Below are 22,324 nucleotides of genomic sequence, written 5' to 3'. Positions count from 1 at the left end.
GTGTTCCAGGAGTTGTCACAGGCTAAAAATCTGGTCACAGCAGCCCGTGTCCGGTTTAAATCATGCTTGGTTGAGTCCCGTTCGTCGGTTTTTGGTGTCTCTGAATCTATTTAAAGGTATGACTGCCAACAGCTTGGCAGCAATGGTGATAGGGGATATACCTTGTTAGTTTTTGTAGTACATTAGATTTCCTTTTTAGAAGATAGTGAAAATTATTGAGGTCTTTCAGTCATCCGGGATGTATTCAATGTCCCAGCCTTTAGTTATCACGCTATGAAGTTTATCCATGACCACCCCAGGGAGAGCTTTCAGTAGCTCGGCAGGAATCCCAGCTATTCTTGAACTTTTACGGTTTTCAAAACTTGGATCGCCTTAGTTACTTCACCCCTGGAGGGTGGGTCCGTACATACATTTCATAAGCCTGGTTGTGTGGGGGGTTCTGTGGTGCAGTAAGTGGTTGCTTTCGATTACTATTGTCTTCTGGTCTCGATAGCTCTTGGAAGTGAGCACGCCATCTTTCGATATGCTTCTCGCTACATGTGAGTACTTTCCCATCTTTCACCTTAAGCGAGAGGATGGTATTTTGCTTCTTCTTCCCAGTGCATTCTCTAAGTATCTTATAGAGTTTTCGTGTATCGTTCTGTTATGTGGCTCTTTCCATGACACTGGGAACATTAGACCAGTAGGCTTTTTTGTCAGCTCTTCCCGATTTGTGACTTTCTTGTCGTAGCACTCTGTATGTGGGGGATTTCTTGTTGGTCTCAAGTTTCTTACCAAAGGCTTTGGTAAGAAACTTGAGACGATTATCCTTCAGATCCAGGTGGCTATGATCATTAAAAAAAAGTAAGAGCTGTGAAAATAGTCCAGTTCTTATTCTGACCTGTGCAGTTGTCAGCCCAGAACTTTAACAATTCAACGCCCGAGAAGTTTTCAATAACCTTGACTAATGCAATTGCTACGTTGTCAGCGTCACGTTTCAGAACAGCTTTGTGCCAAACAACGCAAACAGAGCTTTCGTCTGGTTTTGGATTCACAGGGCAAAATGTTTTGTTGAAGCCAACGAGTCTACTTTTCAAAAAGCCCTCCTTTATCTGTGGCATCATAGGCAGGAGCAAAACTTTCTGCATGTCGACGCAAAAAATATTTTCCTTATCACTTTGTTCATACATTTCCCTTTCATTATAGAGAACTTTGGCCGCTCTCGATTTTGATTAATTGAAAAAAAAATTCCAAAAAATAAGTTTTCCAAACAAAAGTAAAGAACTCTATTAAATCAAAAAGGAGAAAAAATAAAATCAAATAATCTACCAAGCGTAAAACTACCACAAGTCAGGTTCGATAAATAAATGAAACCCAAAACGAACAGAAATTACAATAAATAACCGAGTCAAACTCAAAACGACCAGAGATTAACATGATTAGGGCTCAAAACCCTTATACATTCCCAAGGTCAGAACATAATTTGCACTTTACTGACAAAAATAAAAATGAATGTTCATTGTCAGTTTAATATATATAGACTGATATTTACTAATCAAAATGTTAATAATATTTGATTTATTAAAGTTATAAAAGTAAAAACATTTTAATTTTTTCAGTAAAGTGCAAATTATGTTCTGGCCTTGGTAAGGCATAGGGGTTTTGAGTCCTTCTCATGTTAATTTCTGGTCGTTTTGACTTTGAGTCGGTTATTTAGTGTAATTTTTATTCGTTTTGGGTTTCATTTATTTATCAAACCTGACTTGGGGTAATTTTACGCTCGGTAAATAATTTAATTCTATTTTTGCTCATTTTTGGTTTACTGGAGTTCTTTACTTTCAAACAGTTTGTGGTAACGACCTGTAAGTAAGGAGCGACCCGGCTCAATAGTAACCGAAACTCTAAAAAACGGAATTTTGATAGCAATAGATACATCAAAAGAATCAGATTTTTATGCTTATTTCAAATATATAAGTTTTAGTTTAGTCTTACCCATCAAAAGCTACGCGCCTGTGAAAATTTACCTTATTTTCGAAAAAAGGGGAAAACCACCCCTAAAAGTCATGGAACTTTAATGAAAATCCCACCATCAGATTCAGCGTATCAGAGAAACCCTACAATACAAATTTCAAGCTCCCATATGCAAAAATGTGAAATTTTGTATTTTTTTGCCAGAAGAAAGATCACGGATGCGGGTTTATTTGTTTTTTTTTATTTATTTATTTTCCCAGAAGTAATCGTATTGATCCAATAGTCCTAGAATATCGTGAGAGGGCTCATTCGAACGGAAATTAAAAGTTCTAGTGCCCTTTTCAAGTGACCAAAAAAAATTGGAGGGCAACTGGGCCCCCTCCCACGCTCATTTTTTTCCCGAAGTCACCCAATCAAAATTTTGAGATAGCCATTTTGTTCAGCATAGTTGAAAATCTAATTAATATGTCTTTGAGGATGACTTAATACCCCACAGTTCCCGGGGGAAGGGCTGTAAATTATAAACTTTGCCAATTGTTTACATATAGTATTGGTTATTGGGAAGTATACAGGCGTTTTCAGGGGGAATTTTTTTCTGGTGGGGGGGTGGTCGGAGTAGGGGTTATGGGGGAGAATATTTCCATGGAGGATGTTTCCTTAAGGGAAGGAAAATTTCTATGAAGGGGGCGCCAGATTTCCCAGTATTATTTAAAAAAACATCAAAAATTAAATAAAAAAAACAAAATTTTTTCAACTGAAAGTAAGGAGCAACATTAAAACTTAAAACGAACAGAAATGATTACGTATATGAGGGGGTTCGCCCCCTAGTCAGTACCTAGCTCTTTACGCTAAAGTTTTTCTTAGTACTTTCAAAAGAGCTATCTATTCTAATTAACCGGCCTTTGTGATTCAGGGATTTGTGATTCGAACAAAATTGGAACTTTAGCGTGAAGAGTGAGGTATTGACTAGGGGGCGAACTCCCTAATATACGTAAAAAAAACATACGAATATAGAAATCCGTTACGTAAGTTAATTCGTAAGTTACATCAGAACAAAATTTTAGAAAGCCATTTAGCCAAAAAAGGAAAATTAATATGCGAATGTAGTTTTAATTATTCATGTGCGGTGAACCAAAATCAAAGCTGCATTAATTCAAAAACGTTCAGAAATTAAATAAAAAAACAAGTTTTTTTTAATTGAAAGTAAGGAGCAACACTAAAACTTAAAACGAACATAAATTATTCCGTATATGATAAGGGCTGCCCCTCCTAAGCGCCTCGCTCTTTACGCTAAAGTTTGACTCTGTCTCACAACTTTTTTTAAAACAATAAAAAACTTTAGCGTAAAGAGCGAGGTGTTGAGGAGGGGACAACCCCTTTCATATACGGAATAAATTCTGTTCGTTTTAAGTTTTATTGTCGCTCCTTACTTTCAGTTAAAAAAACTTGTTTTTTTTATTTAATCATTTGAAAAACTAATTTTGTGGAAAAAGTTTTCTTAATTATTTTGATGTAGCGTCTAAGTGAAACTAACTGCTGTTAAAAAGAGTAGGCAAAGTGATAGAACCTTGACGCGTACCTTTATAAGCGGAAACAAAACTATTCAGATCCTTCGGTAGGCTACTGAGACCAGAAAATCTATTTTGCAAAGCACATGTTAGATTAGATGAATTGGAAAACGGTACCTTAACTGGATTTGTAATCTTAATTCGTACTTTAAGCCGCGAAGATATGTTTCGTAAGGTGCGAATAACAGAGGAGTGAACCCTTTTTTTTGCCGTAAGAAGGAGCATGGCTCCGTGTACCAATGAGTCAAATGCACGGCTTACATCACGTGCTGCTAGAATGAGACTTTTTTGCGCCAGCTTTGCGTCCATTAGGACATGAGCTACAACTCTAAGGGCATGAGTACACCCCTACGCCTAAATGTCGAACACTGAATGATAGATTTGCCTTTCCTGGGGATGGGAGTGAGATCGCCCATGCCAAAAGACGACAGTAATGTAAAAGTATAAAAATGTATCTGCTTAAGCAATCATAGGTGTGACATGAGCAAAGGGGTTCCATGGATGGCATGTAGTGCATTGATATTGTATTACGCATGTGGTGCAGTAACATGTAGTACTGATGACGAGCTGTAGTAATCAATCAATAAATCAATCAATCAATGTATTCAATCAATAAACTTAACAAAATGCACTTCAATATAAACTCCCCCGTAAGGCTCTATGGCCAGGAAAGAAAACAGGGGAGAAACAAAATGAAGCAAATACATAAAAGACAAAACCATTTTCAGCATCATTACATTCACACCTTTAAGAGACTCAAAAAAGATCCACATAAAAAAAGAAAAGAGAGAAAAAAAAAATAAAAAAATCAAAACTAAACGGGGGACTACCAAGCAATCAATTTATTCCATGTGGACTACCCTATGATCAATCAATCAATCAATTTATTCAAACAAAAACAGTAATATCTGGTATTCTTACCCAGGAATGACGAGCCATATATTATCGTATTTATGCTTACCTATTTCGCTCGACTTTTACCTGAAGATCAGCTTTTAAAAATAAAAACAGTGATTTATTTACATGGAGGGGGGGGGGGTATCAGCGGAACTGCCCTCCCCCTGAGTTTCCTCCTTTAAGGCTGAAGTTTGACTAGTATTTTACAGAAAGCATTTAGAGTGCAACAAATATGTCCAATTGATAATTGGAAGTATTTCATTTGCCAACTGCCTTTCAAAACGTTTTAGCAAAAGAGATTGTTGTTTAGAAACAAATTCGATCAATCTAAGTCATTCTAATCTGGAGGAACTGCCATAAAACATAAACTTTTCATTACATTATTTTTGCATTTGAGCATCCATTATTGGATTATTGGGGGAGAAGTCACACTTTAGTTTAAAGAGCAACATCTAATAGCTGATAATATTACGAATGAATCTTTTATCTTTCTGGAATACACATGTGATAAGGTACGAGTGGCCCACAGCATGTCAAAACGTCCACTGTAACTGGGAGGCTGTCTAATTAGCCTTTCAGTAGTCTTAAGCTCATTGGCAGGTTCAGAATTTTTGGCTGTTAGCACGGTGATTCTATCGCGGTCAAAGTTGTAGTTTAAGGGACAGAATGAAAGGAATTGGCACTTACTGGGTCGTAATCTCTTTTGTTACCTAAACAGAATGCACTTGAAATTTTTGTTTCAACGAACCCTCTCCCGGTAATCTATGGCTTTTGGCTAGATACAATTATCTCTCGAAAAAAAGAAGAAAAAACAAACACGTATCCTTGAAAGAATACGTGGATCCGTAAAAGCCTTCTCCTTCTCTGGAGAAAGAAGAAGTTTAATATTTTTGTGGGTAGCTGCTTGAAATCTCTGTTTCAGGGTTTTCAGATAAGTTGATTTCAAGGTATAATTTCATCAGTATCACTCCAGTCTCTAAAAAATGCTTGATCCTTTTCAGACAATTTTCAATTTTTCTTGAGTAATGACTTACGTAGTAATGACATTTTATAGATAGATCTTCAATTAACTAGTTTTACTCAAAATTAATGTATATCATAAAAAAGATCGGACTACTAACTATAAATATCCAAAATATTTATGTAGTATACGGCATAATAATTACTGGCTTAGTATATGCCACATATATTCTATATGTGATAAACTATCATAATTTTCTGGAAAATATTCAGATAGGCGTGACTTAGCTAAGCTCAAAATCTGTTGAACTTGGATTGTGGCTGTATCTAGGTTTGAGGCATTCTCTCCAGAGTTTCTAGACGTGGCTATATCATTTAAAAAATTCAATCCAGTATTACCCAATACAAAAAAAAACAGCACCACAAAGCCATGTTTGTTTTTGGATATATTTGGATCAAGGGTTGCCACTCCTCAATGAAAGAGACATTACAACAAGTAGGTCTAAGCCACGTACACACGCAGATTTATTAATATTTTTGGGGGAGGAGGGGGAGGGTGAGGCCAGCGCTAAACTTTTGTGTGACAACAAAAAATATCCAGAAATCTGTGAAATAATGGGGCAGGGTCCCGAGATCCCCTGGGTACATCCCTGAACCTTAGTCTCTATAGTTTCTCGATGGAGATTTATTTATATACATAATCGCTGATTACACATCTAATCCTATTAAATATCTAATCCTGTAACTGTGATTAAAATAATTTAAATTATTTGATTCAAAAATATTCATTTAATTATTCTTTCGCTTAATTGTGCAATAAATTTTTGGAATAACTGGATTTAGTAATTCTTTCTTATATTAAAGGTGTACTTACATAATACGTCATGGCCATGGAAATTTCTAACATCATAACATAATGACGTAAAGGCTAAAATGAACAAAGAAAGTTTTCCTGGATTTCTCTCATCAGTTCGAGGCCTGGAAAATATATTTTAAGAAATTAATTTTCCTTTATTATTTATAGGTTTTAAATTCCTTCTTTGATTAAAATTTTGAACCATTTTAACTGAAATATATTTCTTAAGAAACTCGTTTGACTTATTGACTAAATGAAATATTCTTATACAAAACAAATACTGGTGCAATACTGGTTTCCAGTACTTTTAAGCCTTTTAATGCAATCTTGTACCTTTTTAGGGTAGGTTAATAGAAATTTAAATGATATCCTAATTATTACCGCATTAGTTAACTGTATAGATATTCCTTCCGGTGTTTTTTCTCTATAGTTACCTGCTAGAGTCTTTCTCGCGTCCTCAGAGCTAAGGGCACTAGCGATTGTAAGAAACAGATCTACGGGAAATTGAGCTGAAGTTCATTTGAAAAATTTAAATTTCTAGAAATGAAAGAATAACTTTTTTATGGAAGTAAAAAGTGACGTTAACTTTCAACGAGTAAAAACTTTACTATACATATGACTGAGGCTGCCAAATCGCTTAACCACCACCCCCCCCCCCCTCTCAAGGTTTTGTTAATGCCTTTGCAATCATTTAAGAGTGCAAAATTCATTGTGTAAAGTAATTGCAAAAAGCAAGTGCAGATAAAGAAGCACTCTCATTCTCGGCGCACTGTGACAAATTGTTGTTTCACTTTGGGTCACATTTGTCTTGTATTAGAGCAACTGATTATTGAAGTCAAAAAAGTCAAACTTTAGCGTAAAGAGGGGTGGTTGAGCGAGCAAGGTGGCAGCCCCCTCACACAAAGGACAATTTATGACAGTTTAATTTTTTTTTTATTTTAGGTAATGCAAAAGTTAGGGACACTGGTGCCCCCTCATTTTTCTGGTCTTAGTACTATAACTTAAATTTGCACAACAAGGCTTCAAAAATAAAAATTTATTTAGTTGTAGGCTATTAGCTGCTCTTTTCGTTTTTCCCTCCGATGCTTCGAGAACTAAAAACTAATTTTTTCCAATAAAAACACCTTTCCTGTAATCCGGAGTGAGCTATTACTCTTGTCAGGAAACACATTGCACGGTTAGTCTAATTTTTTTTTTCAGGTGGAGTGACATTAAAGGAAGGACGAGGGTTTAAACTTTTGAATGTAAGTAACCTTTTTTTTACTAAAAACTCATTTTTATTTTTGTTAAACTAATAATTAATAGAAGTATTATAATACTTTTATAATTTTATATATTTATAACACTTTTAATAATTTTATAATAATTAATAAACTGATTATTGAAGTCAAAAAAGTCAAACTTTAGCGTAAAGAGGGGTGGTTGAGCAAGGTGGCAGCCCCCTCACACAAACGACAATTTATGACAGTTTTATTTTTTTTTTATTTTAGGTAATGCAAAAGTTAGGGACACTGGTGCCCCCTCATTTTTCTGGTCTTAGTACTATAACTTAAATTTGCACAACAAGGCTTCAAAAATAAAAATTTATTTAGTTGTAGGCTATTAGCTGCTCTTTTCGTTTTTCCCTCCGATGCTTCGAGAACTAAAAACTAATTTTTTCCAATAAAAACACCTTTCCTGTAATCTGGAGTGAGCTATTACTCTTGTCAGCAAACACATTGCACAGTTAGTATAATTTTTTTTTTTTCAGGTGGAGTGACATTAAAGGAAGGACGAGGGTTTAAACTTTTGAATGTAAGTAACCTTTTTTTTACTAAAAGCTCATTTTTGTTAAGCTAATAATTAATAAAAGTATTAATAAATTCATGGATAAAATGGTTGGTATGGCCTGGCTAATCCCAGGTCATACGGGAAGGCTGATGTAAAAAATGTTTACAAGGTGATATGATATATATTTTTTTTAAGAAGAATTATGTTGTCCATCCTATTATCCCTCCCCGGATGAATCCATTCTTAAGGTCGAGGAATTATACTATCTCATCTTATTATTTATTTGAAGCATATTCCATGAGATTGTCAGGTAGGCCTTTAAATGTATGACATCCATAGTCATGGGCACCCATAAGGGGGGGGGGTAAGGGGGGCTTCAGCCCCACCCTCCTGGCTGAATGACACTGCCTTATATTAAAATTTTTTCTTTGAGATTTCTATTATACAACTAGACCCCCGGCACCTCGTCGATAAGGGAGGTCGGCGGTGGCGGGGGCAAAAAATAGCAGCAGTGGCGCGCCGCTGACGCGATCATTGTTGACCACAAACATTTATGTTTTGATCAGTCTTTCTCAAATCCCAGCTTTAATTTATATCAGATTTGGGCCTATTCACGAGTTAGAAACTTCACGAGTTGCTGGCTGGACGCTGGTCTTCTTTGTTATTCATCAAGAGAAGTAGAAATCTGGTAAAAACCAAATGATTGTGGCATTTCAGAACCCTTGCGTAATAGTTGAAATATCTAACAGTAATGAATTTCTAACGGAATTACGATGTAGGTAACCAGCGTGCATGCGCAGAACGGCGACCGTAGCACAGTGGCGGCGTAATCGTAAAACGGTACTTACTTAAAAAACATGCCTCGTAATTATCCAATTAGTAGTATTTTTTTCATCGAGCAACCATCACCATCGAGAAGAACTGTCACCATTTACATAACATCTGGGTTGGTAGGAAAATCTTTCCCCTTAGCGTTCATACCATCAAACATCCAGATCCAGAGGGGATTCGGAAGGAGAAACATCCAGAAAGGAGGAAGAAGGGATATCTCCCCTTCCAATCCAAATTGATTTGATCATGAAGACCTGCGCTGTTAAAATACAGACCAAAAAAATGTTTTTAGCCCATGAAGCTGGTGGCAAATTGCCAAGCTCATCAGAGGTTCTAACTCCCGTTCCATCCCTACCTGCACTGCCATCCTCTTACCCAATGCTTTCAGTAGGCCCTGTGATTTTACAGTCACTATGAAATAGGTCACCTGAATAAGTACAACCACATCCCAGCACCATCAAGAAAACAAAATGCTTAAAGGGAGAAAGGAGGGTAGAGCAATAGGGCTCACTGATATATCAGTGAAAGCCAAGATTGAAGCTGCCTTTGCAACAAGGAAGGCAAAGAAGAGGTCTAGAAGAAAAAATTGAAGCAACAATAGCAAGAAAAAAACAAGCAGCCTGTGCAGAGATTTGGTGAGAAGACAGCACTGATGGTGAAAATGAAACGGAAAAGGTTCAGACAGTGACTGTTGATGACAGCTCAGACAGTTATCTTGGGTAAGATTGTAAAAAGGAATGTGAGCTTAGTTTTGATTTGGGTTGCAGTTGGCAACTTCGTAAAAGTCATCTATGAGGGCCATTAGGGAGAAGGTAGAATCTACTGCAGAGGTCAGCGTGACGACTATGAGTGGTGGGAGACGTAATATGTCAAAGTGTCAGGAACAGCCAGATCATATCTACTACATGAAAGAGAATTTAGGGTAACCCCCCCCCCAGCACTTGGACAGTGTCTGATCTCGTATAAATGTTTGGACTAAAATACATCTTCCCTAAACAAGGACAGCAGGTTCTTAATCTTAGGCATGATGCAGATAGTTGGAATTGTCTGACTACAATCTTATAGCCAAGCCCATTTAAATACGATTAGTCTTTTTCAAAACACATGTCAGTGATTGAATCTGTCCATGATTGAGATACTTCAATTTTAAGATCCTTTGTTCAAGATTGGGCAGATTGGGCCGAAAATTTCCGAAAGCCTATTTTCCGAAATTAGACTCCAGCTAAAAATTTGCAATTGCAGTTAGGCCTCTACTATTAACTTTCTGTAAATTTAAAATATTTACCATTATATATGGGTGAAATATTCATATAGATGAAATACTTATTAAGATAATTTAGACAGATTTAGTAGCGAAAAATTAATTTTCAGGTGGTATAATAGATATAACTATTAAGATGGTGATTAGGGAGACCTGTATTTGTAGTTTCTTTCCCATTCATTTCTTTTGATGTCTGAAATAGGTCCCTGTTCTATAATATGACACCTAGTGTGTTTTTAGCTATTACATCTCCAGTGGTTTTATGAAAAATAAGGAAACACATTAATTGTCCTCAATAGTAAATTCATAAATAAACAGTTAGGAACTTGAGGATTTTCAGAACCTACTGTTTCAAGTAACGCTGTTATGTCAGGGAATCAAAACCTCAGTATTTATAAACACCAGCCTATGGCAAGGACTCAAGAAATGTTGATTCTTTGCTATACCAAGGTGTCTTGAAAAAGAGAGGTTCTTAAATATCAAGTTCCTACCTGAAATTTACTCTGGCGTCTGTTCGAAATACAATTGTCTATTCAATGGATGTGCTACAAGAACTAGTGCTGAATTAAAACTTACCCTAGAAGCACAAGGAATTCTAGTGTGCGCACTTGTTTGTTTAATTTTGAAAACTGCACTTGATTTCTAAGAAGAAAAATCGAAATCCTTAGCCACACGAGAAAAAAAAGCTCCGACATTGCGGTTGACGCAATAAAGAATTGGCTCAAATTAATTCAAAGTCAGCGGAACACCGGAAAACTGCCGCCTCAGCTGACGGCGATGCACCGTCAGCGTTACGACACTTCGGTGGCGATCAACCGGGTCTCTCATCAGCAGAGTTCACAGCATGTGCCAACACGACGCCGGGGTTTATATATAACAATGGGAGTGCCGACTAGACCAGGTAAGCCCCCCCCCCTAAAATTCAGCTTATAGGCACCCATGTCAATAGTCCCATGGGCAACGGCCATAAATTATGTAATATGCGCGTTTTACTCAGATGGGTTTTAGAAGAAAATGTGGGCATGTTTTGTCTTAGCTGTCCGATCAGCTTGTGTTACATAATCCACGATTTGACAGACATTCCTAAGGGTATAATCCTGAAACAACAAACGTACCAAGGGAAATCAAAAGAGGTTATATATACCTAAGTTTTCAAAACTGGTTACCAGCAAGATTTCGGGAATGACTTGTGTGTATCAAACTAGCATATCTTCTACGTCTTAGTCGTGTATCTTCTACGTCTACGTCGTGTGGATCCAATATTTTAGCTTGGAAGAGGAATAAGACAAGGTGGGGCTATAGTAATGTTTTTGCCAAAAGAACATTATAAAAATAAACCAATGTCATTAGTGTATTTTTTTTTAGCAAGGAATTCAAGGACTTTTTCCTCTGTACTGAAATTGTAATATTAGATCTTGTTTTCCGCCAAATTTTAAATCACAAGCCTGTCTAGTCTTTGCTTTCGTCAATTAGTTAAGTGCATCATGATAAAAAAAACTGTATATTCTGACGTTTTACTTTCTTTACTTCCTCTGAAACACTATCCATCTCCCCGCTCGCAGTTTGTTTTTGTTATATCCTAAGAATAGATGGCAGCTTTCTGACTTTTACAGAATTTTAATACCAATAGATACATCCAAAGAATTGGATTCTTATGTTGATTTCAAATATATAAGTCTCATCGAGTTTAGTTTTACCCCTCAAAAGTTACGAGCCTGAAAAAATATGCCTTATATTTGAAAAAGAGAAAAACACCCCCTCCCCCCCTAAAAAGTGATAGAATCTTAATAAAAATCACACCATCAGATTCGGCATATCAGAAAACTCTGATGTAGAGGTTTCAAGCTCCTATCTGCAAAAATATGGAATTTTGTATATTTTGCCAGAAGATTGATCACGGATGCGTGTTTATTTATTTTTTTCCAGGGGTGATCGTATCAATCCAGTGGTCCTAGAAAATCGTGAAAGGGCTCATTGAACGGAAATTAAAAGTTCTAGTGCCTTTTTTAAGTGAACAAAAGAATGGATGGCAACTAGGCCCCCTCCCGCGCTCATTTTTCCCAAAGTCACCCAATAAAAATTTTGAAATAGCCATTTTGTTCAGCATAGTCAAAAATCTAATGGATATTTGAGGATGACTTAATCCCCAAAAGTCCCGAGGGGAAGGGCTGCAAGTTATGAACTTTGCACATTGTTTACATATGGTATTGGTTATTGGGAAGTATACAGACGTTTTCAGGAGGGATTTTTTCTGGTTGGTTGGGGGGGGGGCGAACCCCTTCATATACGTAATAATTTCTGTTCGTTTTAAGTTTTAATGTGGCTCCTTACTTTCAGTTGGAAAAACTTGTTTTTTTATTTAATATGTATATTAAACTGACAATCCACGGTCACACGGTCATTTAGTTGTTTTTTTTTTTCAGTAAAGTGAAAACTATGTTTTGGTATTGATAAGACAGGGGGTTTGTCAGCCCTACTCATGATAATTATTGCTCGTTTTGAATTTTACTCGGTTGTTCATTGTAATTTCTGTTGTTTTGGGTTTCATTTATTTATTGATGATGGTTTGTGGTAATATTGCGCTCGGAAGATTATTTTAATCTATTTCTGCTCAGTTTTGGCTTAATGGAGGTCTTTACTTTTCTTTGAAAAAATGAATTTGTGGAAAAAGTTTTCAAAATTAATGCTAATATATACCAATACCATAATACTGTACCGACGTTTCATTAACCTAGGGTAGTACATCATTGATACAACAGCTACCTAAATTGTGTACTTACCTCCATAATTCAAGCATCAGTTCAACTTCAAGCTGCTTAGCGACAAGCTGTTGTAGGCTGTTTGAACAATCTTGGGGCCCAATATCACTGTCGAGACGACCAACAGTTTTGCCATTTTCTCTATCGTATGTAAAAAAAAATATGTAATCGTAACAAAAGCTTGTGATACAAAATGCTTGACTTACACGAGGTCTATTTGAGATGTTATCCATAATTAGCGTTGCCAACGTTTTGAACTAAAATGTATGCCTACGAGTTTTCCGACTAAAATTGTACAGCGAGAAATCAATTTGTACCATCTGAACAGCAAGGTAAAAATTTGCCATAGCAAGAAGAATATTTTCGATAAACCAAAACTTGAGCAGATGTCCCAGTGAGAATAAAACAAGTAAAACCCTTATGTATCTGAAAATTTGTCTTGTACCAAAAAATTACCAATTGTACTTGATTGTATCAAGACCTCTTGGTTGTACCAAAAGCAATAAAATTGTACCGCGTTGGCAACGCTGCCCAGAACTAGCCGACAATCAGGGAGGATGTACTGCAGGTGGTACTGAATTAGAGTGTCTGTAAAGGAACAATAAAAGAAAATATGGATTAATGACATCACAGAAATTGGTCAAGAAGATTTAAAGGAAGCTCTACTAGAGACATATTAGAACTACAGAATTCTGTATGTACATCCAGCAGAAAAATGAGTGGCGAAAACGGTAAGAAAACGGACTTTCGAAAAACGTGTTGACTAAAATATGTACCTTAATCTATTTCTTCCGCTACAAAAATTAAAAGAATCACTGTTCTGTGTTTTTCTCGAAAACTTTAACAACTCTGATGCTAAGTTGTGGCAGACGACAACCGACTGTCCTCTGCCGCAAATTAAAAAAAAAATAAAAAAAAATAAAAAAACATCCTTGACACATCAGAAAGGGAAATGTCCTCTGCAGTGCTGAGATCATCTTTTTGGTGCGGGGTTTGAGAGGGGCCACCGCCACTGTTATTTATGGCAATATTCAAAGCTCGTAAAGAGTCCATGACCCACAAATTGGCACTTCATAGCTGCATTTTTGGTGGCATATGGCACTAAGATAACTTTTGCCCTAAGATTAAGCAACTAACGCCATCAAATGGGGTAAAATTTCTTTCTTTTTTTTTGTCACGATATCCTCTGATCCTTGGGCCTAGCATAAGAACATCTATTTCTTTTTAATCTAACCTGTGCCCAGGTTTCTAAACCACCCCTTCCATACAATATTCAAAGGGAGAGGGGGAGGAGCTTCGCAGCACAGGTGCTAGTAACGGACCAATTTTCTTGGCAACTTCTTCTAATTGAGTGAATTGTTTTCCTTGGTTGTGCCACTTAGATAACAAAATATAATCTCAGACTAGCACGTATTTGCACTTTACCATTTTTACACCCCACATCAACACAATTTTAAAGGTTCTATGAGCCAAGGACCTTAGACCTTCTCTGCTGCCAAAAGCATCCAGGGCATCCACAAAGAGACGTCAGTCATCCTGCAAATGTGCTGCGGCCCAAACGTTTTTTATGGGGTTTGGATTGGCACGTCAACGTTAGATAGGTTCCGTTAGTGTGTGTGACGTTAGGTGTTCGTTGGTCGACCTCTCCCCCGGATTCCCTGAGTTTACCATTCTAAGATGAGCCAAAGAACATTTCCCGATATAGTCAAGTTGATGAGCTCGGCCGTTACCAAGATATGCTGATTTTTTGCGCATAAGCCGTATTGATCATGGGTAGTTAATACAAATGATAATCCATGATACTTGTAATGTTTTGTAGCTTACGCATTGCACAACCACGATGATCGACCAATTAGTCTCTTTTTTTGTTCATATTTTTCAGATTTATATTGTTTATTTTGCCTCCCCCCCCCCCCGTAATTTATTTTATGGTCTCCTAAGTTTCTGCTAGATTGAGAACAAAAAGTGTAAAATATGAAATCCCTTCCTCCCCCAGCCTCCCCCTAATACGCATATTAGAAGCCCCAGGACCAAAAAAATTCATTCCTGGGAGATTCAAGTTAATCGCTCCAACTGTCGCTGGGACAGTTTGGGACAGAAGTAGTTATGACAGTTTATGATAAAAAACAATAACGTGAACATGCAACTGACAATATACTGTAAGATATATATTGGAAACATCACAGTGCTCACCCTATAATAATAATAATTTATTTATAGCCCACTTTTGAAAAAAACAGGTGGAGTAAATTGCATTAAAATCAAATACGGAAACACATAGTAAACTTGAACCTTTATCTCAGACGAAAACATAAGGATAATTTTATGAAACTTTCTAAAATAAGCAATACAGATCTGGCGTAAATCTTCCTTCTTCAATAATAAATGCAAACCAGTTAAGAACAAGACAGAATGGTCACAATCCGTGGAATATATTTTAGCTAAGGCTGGGCATGAATATTTTCAACAGTTTGGTACATTTTTCGCATATTCAGCTTTTCTTTCACACCTTCAACTTTTCTTTAACATCTCTCAGAACTTTGAGTCGCAAAAAATGCACTGGAATTTGCAATCTACTGAAAAACTACAAATGAATGTGCATTGTCAGTTTAATATACATATACTGATATTTAGTAATCAAAATGTTAATATTATTTGATTTATTAAAGTTATAAAAGTAAAAACTTTATATTTTTTCAGTAAAGCGCAAACTTTGTTCAGGCCCTGGGATGGCATAGGGGTTTTGCGCCCAACTTATCCTAATTTTTGCTCATTTTGAGTTTGACTCGGTTAATTATTGTAATTTCTGTTCGTTTTGGGTTTCATTTATTTATCGATGCTGGTTTGTGGTAGTTTCACGCTTGGTAGATTGTTTGATTTTATTTCTGCAAATTTTTTGTTTAATGGAGTTCTTTACTTTTCTTTGAAAAACTTAATTTGTGGAAAAAGTTTTTTTGATTGATTTCTGTTTGTTTTACATTGACATAGTCTTTTCACGGAAAAAGAAAATAATACTTTAAATCTTTTTGTTTTTTAAGACTTTATAGTTTGACCTGCTATTTGTATGCTGGAGAAAAATTTTCAGGAATTTTTAACAACATACCCTTTTAAAAATCTGGTAAAATAGTAATGTTTAATTAAGTTTCATACCTCCTCTAGTTTACTTGAAATGGAAAACTTGATACCATTCGCAAAAAAATCTGTTTACTTTCTTTGATAGCTTGGATACACTTACGCTATTTTGATTTGGTTAAATTTTAAGAGCATGAGTAGCCCCGAAAGTTTGAACTTAATACCCTCAGTCGTTCTTGGGATACTGCTGAGATGCTTTATTGGGTATTAGCATTATGACAGGGCATTTTGATTTAATCTTAAAGCAACATTTAGTTTTTAAACATAATAGGCAAATGGGAGGGTAGGCAAATGGGAGGGTGGGCGTGAGAGGATGGGCGTGGGAGGGTGGTAATGGGAGGGTGGGCGTGGAAGGGAGATTAGTTGCCCTCCAATCACTTTCGACTATTAAAAAGGGCATCAGTCCTTTCTGTTTTCAATCGAATGAGCCCTTTTCGAAGTTCCTACGACAAATCCTTCGATACAAAGTGCCCTGGTCTAAACAACAACAACAACAAAAAATAATACATTATACCCAAAGCGATCTTTACTATAAAAATGTCAAGCCTTCCAATCACTTTCGACTATTAAAAAGGGCACTAAACCTTTCGATTTCCAATCGAATGAGCCCTTTTGGAAACGACAAAACTTTCTATATACACCTTATATGCCCCCAGGGAATAACTTACAACACTTGCACTGAGGGCTCTGATGGGGTTATCATCCGAAAAGACCTAATTTCCATAACTTTCAACTACGTTGAACAAAATGGATATCTCAAAATTTTGATTGGATGTGTTTGGGGAAATGGTGGGCGTGAGAGGGGGGTTAGTTTCCCTTCAATCAATTTTCACTATTAAAAGGGTGCTAGCCCTTTCGATTTTCAATTGAATCAGCCCTTTTTGATATTTTTACAACAGCGCTTTCTATAAAAATGTGTGTGTGTGTGTGTGTGTGTGTGTGTCGGGCTCGGGGGGGGTGGTTGTGGGGGTGTGTGGGGGGTGGTGTGTGTGTGGGCGTTTCGGTGTGTGTGTGTGTTTGAGTATTTTTGTGTGTGTGTGTGTGTGTGTATGTGTGTGTGTGTTTGTGTATATATGTGTGTGTGTGTGTGTGTGTGTGTGTGTGTGTGTGTATGTTTGTGTGTGTGTATGTATGTGTGTGTGTGTATGTATGTGTGTGTGTGTGTGTGTGTGTGTGTATGTGTGTGTGTGTATGTGTGTGTGTGTGTGTGTGTGTGTGTGTGTGTGTGTGTGTGTGTGTGTGTGTGTGTGTGTGTGTGTGTGTGTGTGTGTGTGTGTGTGTGTGTGTGTGTGTGTGTGTGTGTGTGTGTGTGTGTGTGTGTGTGTGTGTGTGTGTGTGTGTGTGTGTGTGTGTGTGTGTGTGTGTGTGTGTGTGTGTGTGTGTGTGTGTGTGTGTGTGTGTGTGTGTGTGTGTGTGTGTGTGTGTGTGTGTGTGTGTGTGTGTGTGTGTGTGTGTGTGTGTGTGTGTGTGTGTGTGTGTGTGTGTGTGTGTGTGTGTGTGTGTGTGTGTGTGTGTGTGTGTGTGTGTGTGTGTGTGTGTGTGTGTGTGTGTGTGTGTGTGTGTGTGTGTGTGTGTGTGTGTGTGTGTGTGTGTGTGTGTGTGTGTGTGTGTGTGTGTGTGTGTGTGTGTGTGTGTGTGTGTGTGTGTGTGTGTGTGTGTGTGTGTGTGTGTGTGTGTGTGTGTGTGTGTGTGTGTGTGTGTGTGTGTGTGTGTGTGTGTGTGTGTGTGTGTGTGTGTGTGTGTGTGTGTGTGTGTGTGTGTGTGTGTGTGTGTGTGTGTGTGTGTGTGTGTGTGTGTGTGTGTGTGTGTGTGTGTGTGTGTGTGTGTGTGTGTGTGTGTGTGTGTGTGTGTGTGTGTGTGTGTGTGTGTGTGTGTGTGTGTGTGTGTGTGTGTGTGTGTGTGTGTGTGTGTGTGTGTGTGTGTGTGTGTGTGTGTGTGTGTGTGTGTGTGTGTGTGTGTGTGTGTGTGTGTGTGTGTGTGTGTGTGTGTGTGTGTGTGTGTGTGTGTGTGTGTGTGTGTGTGTGTGTGTGTGTGTGTGTGTGTGTGTGTGTGTGTGTGTGTGTGTGTGTGTGTGTGTGTGTGTGTGTGTGTGTGTGTGTGTGTGTGTGTGTGTGTGTGTGTGTGTGTGTGTGTGTGTGTGTGTGTGTGTGTGTGTGTGTGTGTGTGTGTGTGTGTGTGTGTGTGTGTGTGTGTGTGTGTGTGTGTGTGTGTGTGTGTGTGTGTGTGTGTGTGTGTGTGTGTGTGTGTGTGTGTGTGTGTGTGTGTGTGTGTGTGTGTGTGTGTGTGTGTGTGTGGGTTGTGGGGAGGGGGGTGGGTTTGTCATCCTTAAAGATTTAATTTCCATAACTTTCAATTACGTTGAATAAACTGCCTATCTAAAAATTTTAATTGGATGTGTTTGGGGAAAACGTGGGCGTGGGAGGGGGGTTAGTTGCCCTCAAATCACTTTCAACTATTAAAAAGGACACTAGCTCTTTGGATTTCCAATAGAATGAGCCCTTTTTCAAGTTTCTACGACAAAGCTTTCAATAAAAACCGTATATGCCCCCGGGCATAACTTAAAACCCTTGCCTTGAAGACTGTGGGGGGAGTGTCCTGCTCAAAGGTATAATTTCCAGAACTTTAAACTGCGTTGAACAAAATGGCTATCTAAAAATGTTTATTGGATATGTTATGGGAAATGGTGGGCGGGGAAGGGGTGTTAGTTGTCTTTCAATCACTTTCGACTATTAAAAAGGGCACTAGCCATTTCAATTTCCAATCGAATGTGGCTTTTTTGAAGTTTCTACGACGACACGTTCTATAAAAACCTTATATGCCCCCAGGGCATAACTTACAACCCTTGCCCTGAGGGTTGGGGGGGTGTCCTCCTCAAAAACATAATTTCTATCTGGGAATCCAAAACACTGAACAAAATGGCTATCTAAAAATTTTGATTGAATGTGTTTGGGGAAAAGGTGACGAAGAGAGGGGGCTAGTTGCCCTCAAATCACTTTCGACTATTAAAAAGGGCACTAGATCTTTGAAATTCCAATCGAATGAGCCCTTTTTCAAGTTTCTACGACAAAGATTTCAGTGAAAACTTATATGCCCCCAGGGCATAACTTATAACCCTTGCCCTGAAGACTGTGGGGGGATAATTCTGCTCAAAGGTATAATTTCCTGAATTTTAACTGCGTGGAACAAAATGGCTATCTCAAACTTTTGATTGGATGTGTTTGGGGAAATGGTGGGCGAGGAAGGGGTGTTAGGTGCCTCCCAATTACTTTTGACTATTAAAAAGGACACTAGCCATTTCAATTTCTAATCGAATGAGCCCTTTTTGAAGTTTTACGACAATGCGTTCTATAAAAAATTTATATGCCCCCAGGGCGTAACTTACAACCCTTGTCCTGAAGGCTGTGGGAGGGGTGTCCTCCTAAAAAAAATTTCTAGCTGGAAATCAACTACGCTGAACAAAATGGCTATCTCAAAATTTTGATTGGAGGTGTTTGTGGGAATGATGGGCGTTGGGGGGGGCTAGGTGCCCTCCAATTACTTTCGACTATTAAAAAGGGCACTAGCCCTTTGAATTTCCAATTGAAGGAGCCTTTTAGAAGTTTCTACGACAACGCCTTCTATAAAAACCTTATAAGCCCCCAGTGCATAACTTACAACCCTTGCCCTGAAGGCTGTGGGGGAGTGTCCTCCTCAAAAATATAATTTATATCTGGAAATCAACTACGCTGAACGAAATGGCAATCTCAAAATTTTGATTGGATGTGTTTCGGAAAATAGTGGGCGCGGAAGGGGTGTTAGTTGCCTTCCAATCATTTTTGACTATTAAAAAGGGCACAAGCCACTCCAATTTCCAGTCTGAATGAGCCCTTTTCGAAGTTTCTACGACAACTTCTTCGATACGAAGTGCCCTGCTCTAAAGGAAAAAAAATAATAAATGACACTTTGTACCATCATCGTTCTTATATGCCCTCAGGGCAAAACTTAGAACTCTTGTCCTGAGGGTTGTGGGGGAGTGTCCACCTCAAAAACATATTTTCTATCTGGAAATCAACTACGCTGAACAAAATGGCTATCTCAAAATATTGATTGGATGTATTTGGGGGAATGATTGGCGTGGGGGTGGGGCTAGTTGCCCTCCAATCACTTTCGACTTTTAAAAAGGGCACTATCCCTTTGAATTTCCAATCGTATGAACCTTTTTTGAAGTTTCTACGACAACGCCTTCTATAAAAACCTTATTTGTCCCCACGGCATAACTTAAAACCCTTCCCCCGAGGGTTGTGGGGGAGTGTCCTCCTCAAAAACATATTTTTATCTGGAAATCAACTACGCTGAACAGAATGGCTATCTCAAAATTTTCCTTGGATGTGTTTGAGGGAATGATGCGCGTGGGGGGGCTAGTTGCCCTCCAATTACTTTTGACTTTTAAAAAGGGCACTAGCCCTTTGAATTTCCAAATGAATGAGTCTTTTTTGAAGTTTCTACGACAACAACTCATATAAATACTTATATGCCCCCAGGGCATAAATTAAAACCCTTGCCCCGAGGATTATAGGGTAGTGACTTGCTCAAAAAGCTAGGTTTGTAAGAAAACTACCGTCCTGAAAAAAATGGCTCTCTCAACATTTTGATTGGAGGTATTGGAGGGAAGGAGGGGTGTGGGGGGGGCTAGTTGCCCTCCACTCACTTTCGACTATTAGAAAGGGCACAAGCCACTCCAATTTCCAATTGAATGAGCCCTTTTCGAAGTTTCTACGACAACTTCTTCGACACGAAGTGCCCTGCTCTAAAGGAAAAAAATAATAAATGATACATTGTGCCAACATCGTTCTTATATGCCCTCAGGGCATAAATTAAAATCCTTTCCGCGACGGTTGTGGGGGAGTGTCCGCCTCAAAAACAAATTTTCTATCTGGAAATCAACTACGCAGAACAAAATGGCTATTTCAAAATTTCGATTGGATGTGTTTGGGGGAATGATGGGCTTGGGGAGGGGTAGTTGCCCTTCAATCATTTTCGACTATTAAAAGGGCACTAGCCACTCCAATTTCCAATCGAATGAGCCCTTTTTGAAGTTTCTACGACAACCCCTTCGATACGAAGTGCCCGGGTATGGAGGAAAAAAAATAATAGTACATTGTGCCCACATCGTTCTTTACTTAGGCAGCGCGATCGGGCTGCCTATGATAAGATGAGAGCACTCCACTCTGTCGTACTTCATATTGAACTGGTATATTACTCTAGAACCCTGTACATGATTTCAAACGTAGAAATAAATTATTAGACCAAAATTTAAGTACGTGTATGACAGAAGTGTTCTCTCCAAACTCTGACAAAGAGTACCACACTGGTGAATGCCAAAAGCTGTCGAAAACCTTAGACAGATCAACAGCAAAAATATGTAATTAATAACCTTCAGACTAGGCATCATAAGGAAGTGAAGCTAAAACCTTGTATACGACGGCACCCAATACGACGTTGAAAACCTAAATGGCTAAAGGCTTCCACCATCCGTAGTGCGTTCAATAGTATTTGGGAGCACAACATATTCACAAATCTTACTAATTTTATATTGCATTTGACGACAGTGAGGCTGATACTTATATAGATAAAGATTTTGGTGTTTTTGGATTGTTACTGACTGTTTTTTGGTATTTTTGGTTGGAAATTTGGGTTTTTGTAACCAAAATGTATTTGGTCGTACATTAACGGCTAGATTGGTTGTCATTGCTCCAGCAGCTTTCCGTCTATAACAAGCGAAATAATTATATTGATTAATAATAACGACAACAACAAAGATTTTTAGTTTTTTCTCTCTCCTGTAAAATTTAAATTTTTCCCTTTGAATAATCACAGTAAAAAAAAACAACATAAAATGACACAACGAGTAGCTTACCGAGTATGATTTAATCTTCCTAGTAAAGCTAAAGTTGTGACAACCCGAGGAGTTTCTTCGCCCCAGCCGTAATTCAAATCCTGCTGAGTTTCTAGCCATTTTATCCCTGTTGCAATGGCAAAGTCGGCATCTAAATTAATATAATGGAAATTAGTTTAAATTAATTTAAAACAACTAATGCAATATTTTGTAAATCTGTGTTTTTAACATGTAATAAAACTAAATTAATGTTTGTAATTAACGTTTCTAATGAATATAATTAATCTTTGTAATTATTTAAGCAATAAACTAAATTAATACAAATCGGTGTAACTATTTTGAATAGATAAGCATTGGCGCTTGACTTTTTCGACAATAGTTTCTAAATTTTTGGTTTCTATGGGCTGAGCTTTGTTCTTTATTAGGTTGCAGCAGATGCTGCAACCAAGATTACTAATCAGAAAT

The 22,324-nt window shown here is 37.8% G+C and overlaps 1 protein-coding gene across 1 annotated transcript in view; it reads right to left on the bottom strand.

Annotated features, from left to right (window-relative positions):
• The window catches only part of LOC148948334 (uncharacterized protein CG3556-like), a 123,490-nt gene that overhangs the window by 87,617 nt on the left and 13,549 nt on the right, over positions 1 to 22,324 (bottom strand). The window contains exons 3-5 of the mRNA XM_089094893.1: positions 21,881 to 22,010; positions 12,874 to 12,993; positions 6,250 to 6,353 (exon numbers count right to left, since the gene is read on the bottom strand). Coding sequence (XP_088951019.1) covers positions 6,250 to 6,353; positions 12,874 to 12,993; positions 21,881 to 22,010 — 354 coding nt within the window. The remainder of the gene's footprint in view (positions 1 to 6,249; positions 6,354 to 12,873; positions 12,994 to 21,880; positions 22,011 to 22,324) is intronic.

The sequence above is a fragment of the Artemia sp. Qi Xiang Cuo genome, chromosome 9 (assembly GCF_049724085.1).
Source record: "Artemia sp. Qi Xiang Cuo chromosome 9, ASM4972408v1, whole genome shotgun sequence".
NCBI classification, from domain to species: Eukaryota; Metazoa; Arthropoda; class Branchiopoda; order Anostraca; family Artemiidae; genus Artemia; species Artemia sp. Qi Xiang Cuo.
Note: the sequence above shows the minus strand (reverse complement) of the source record. Positions and strands in the feature narration are given on the sequence as shown.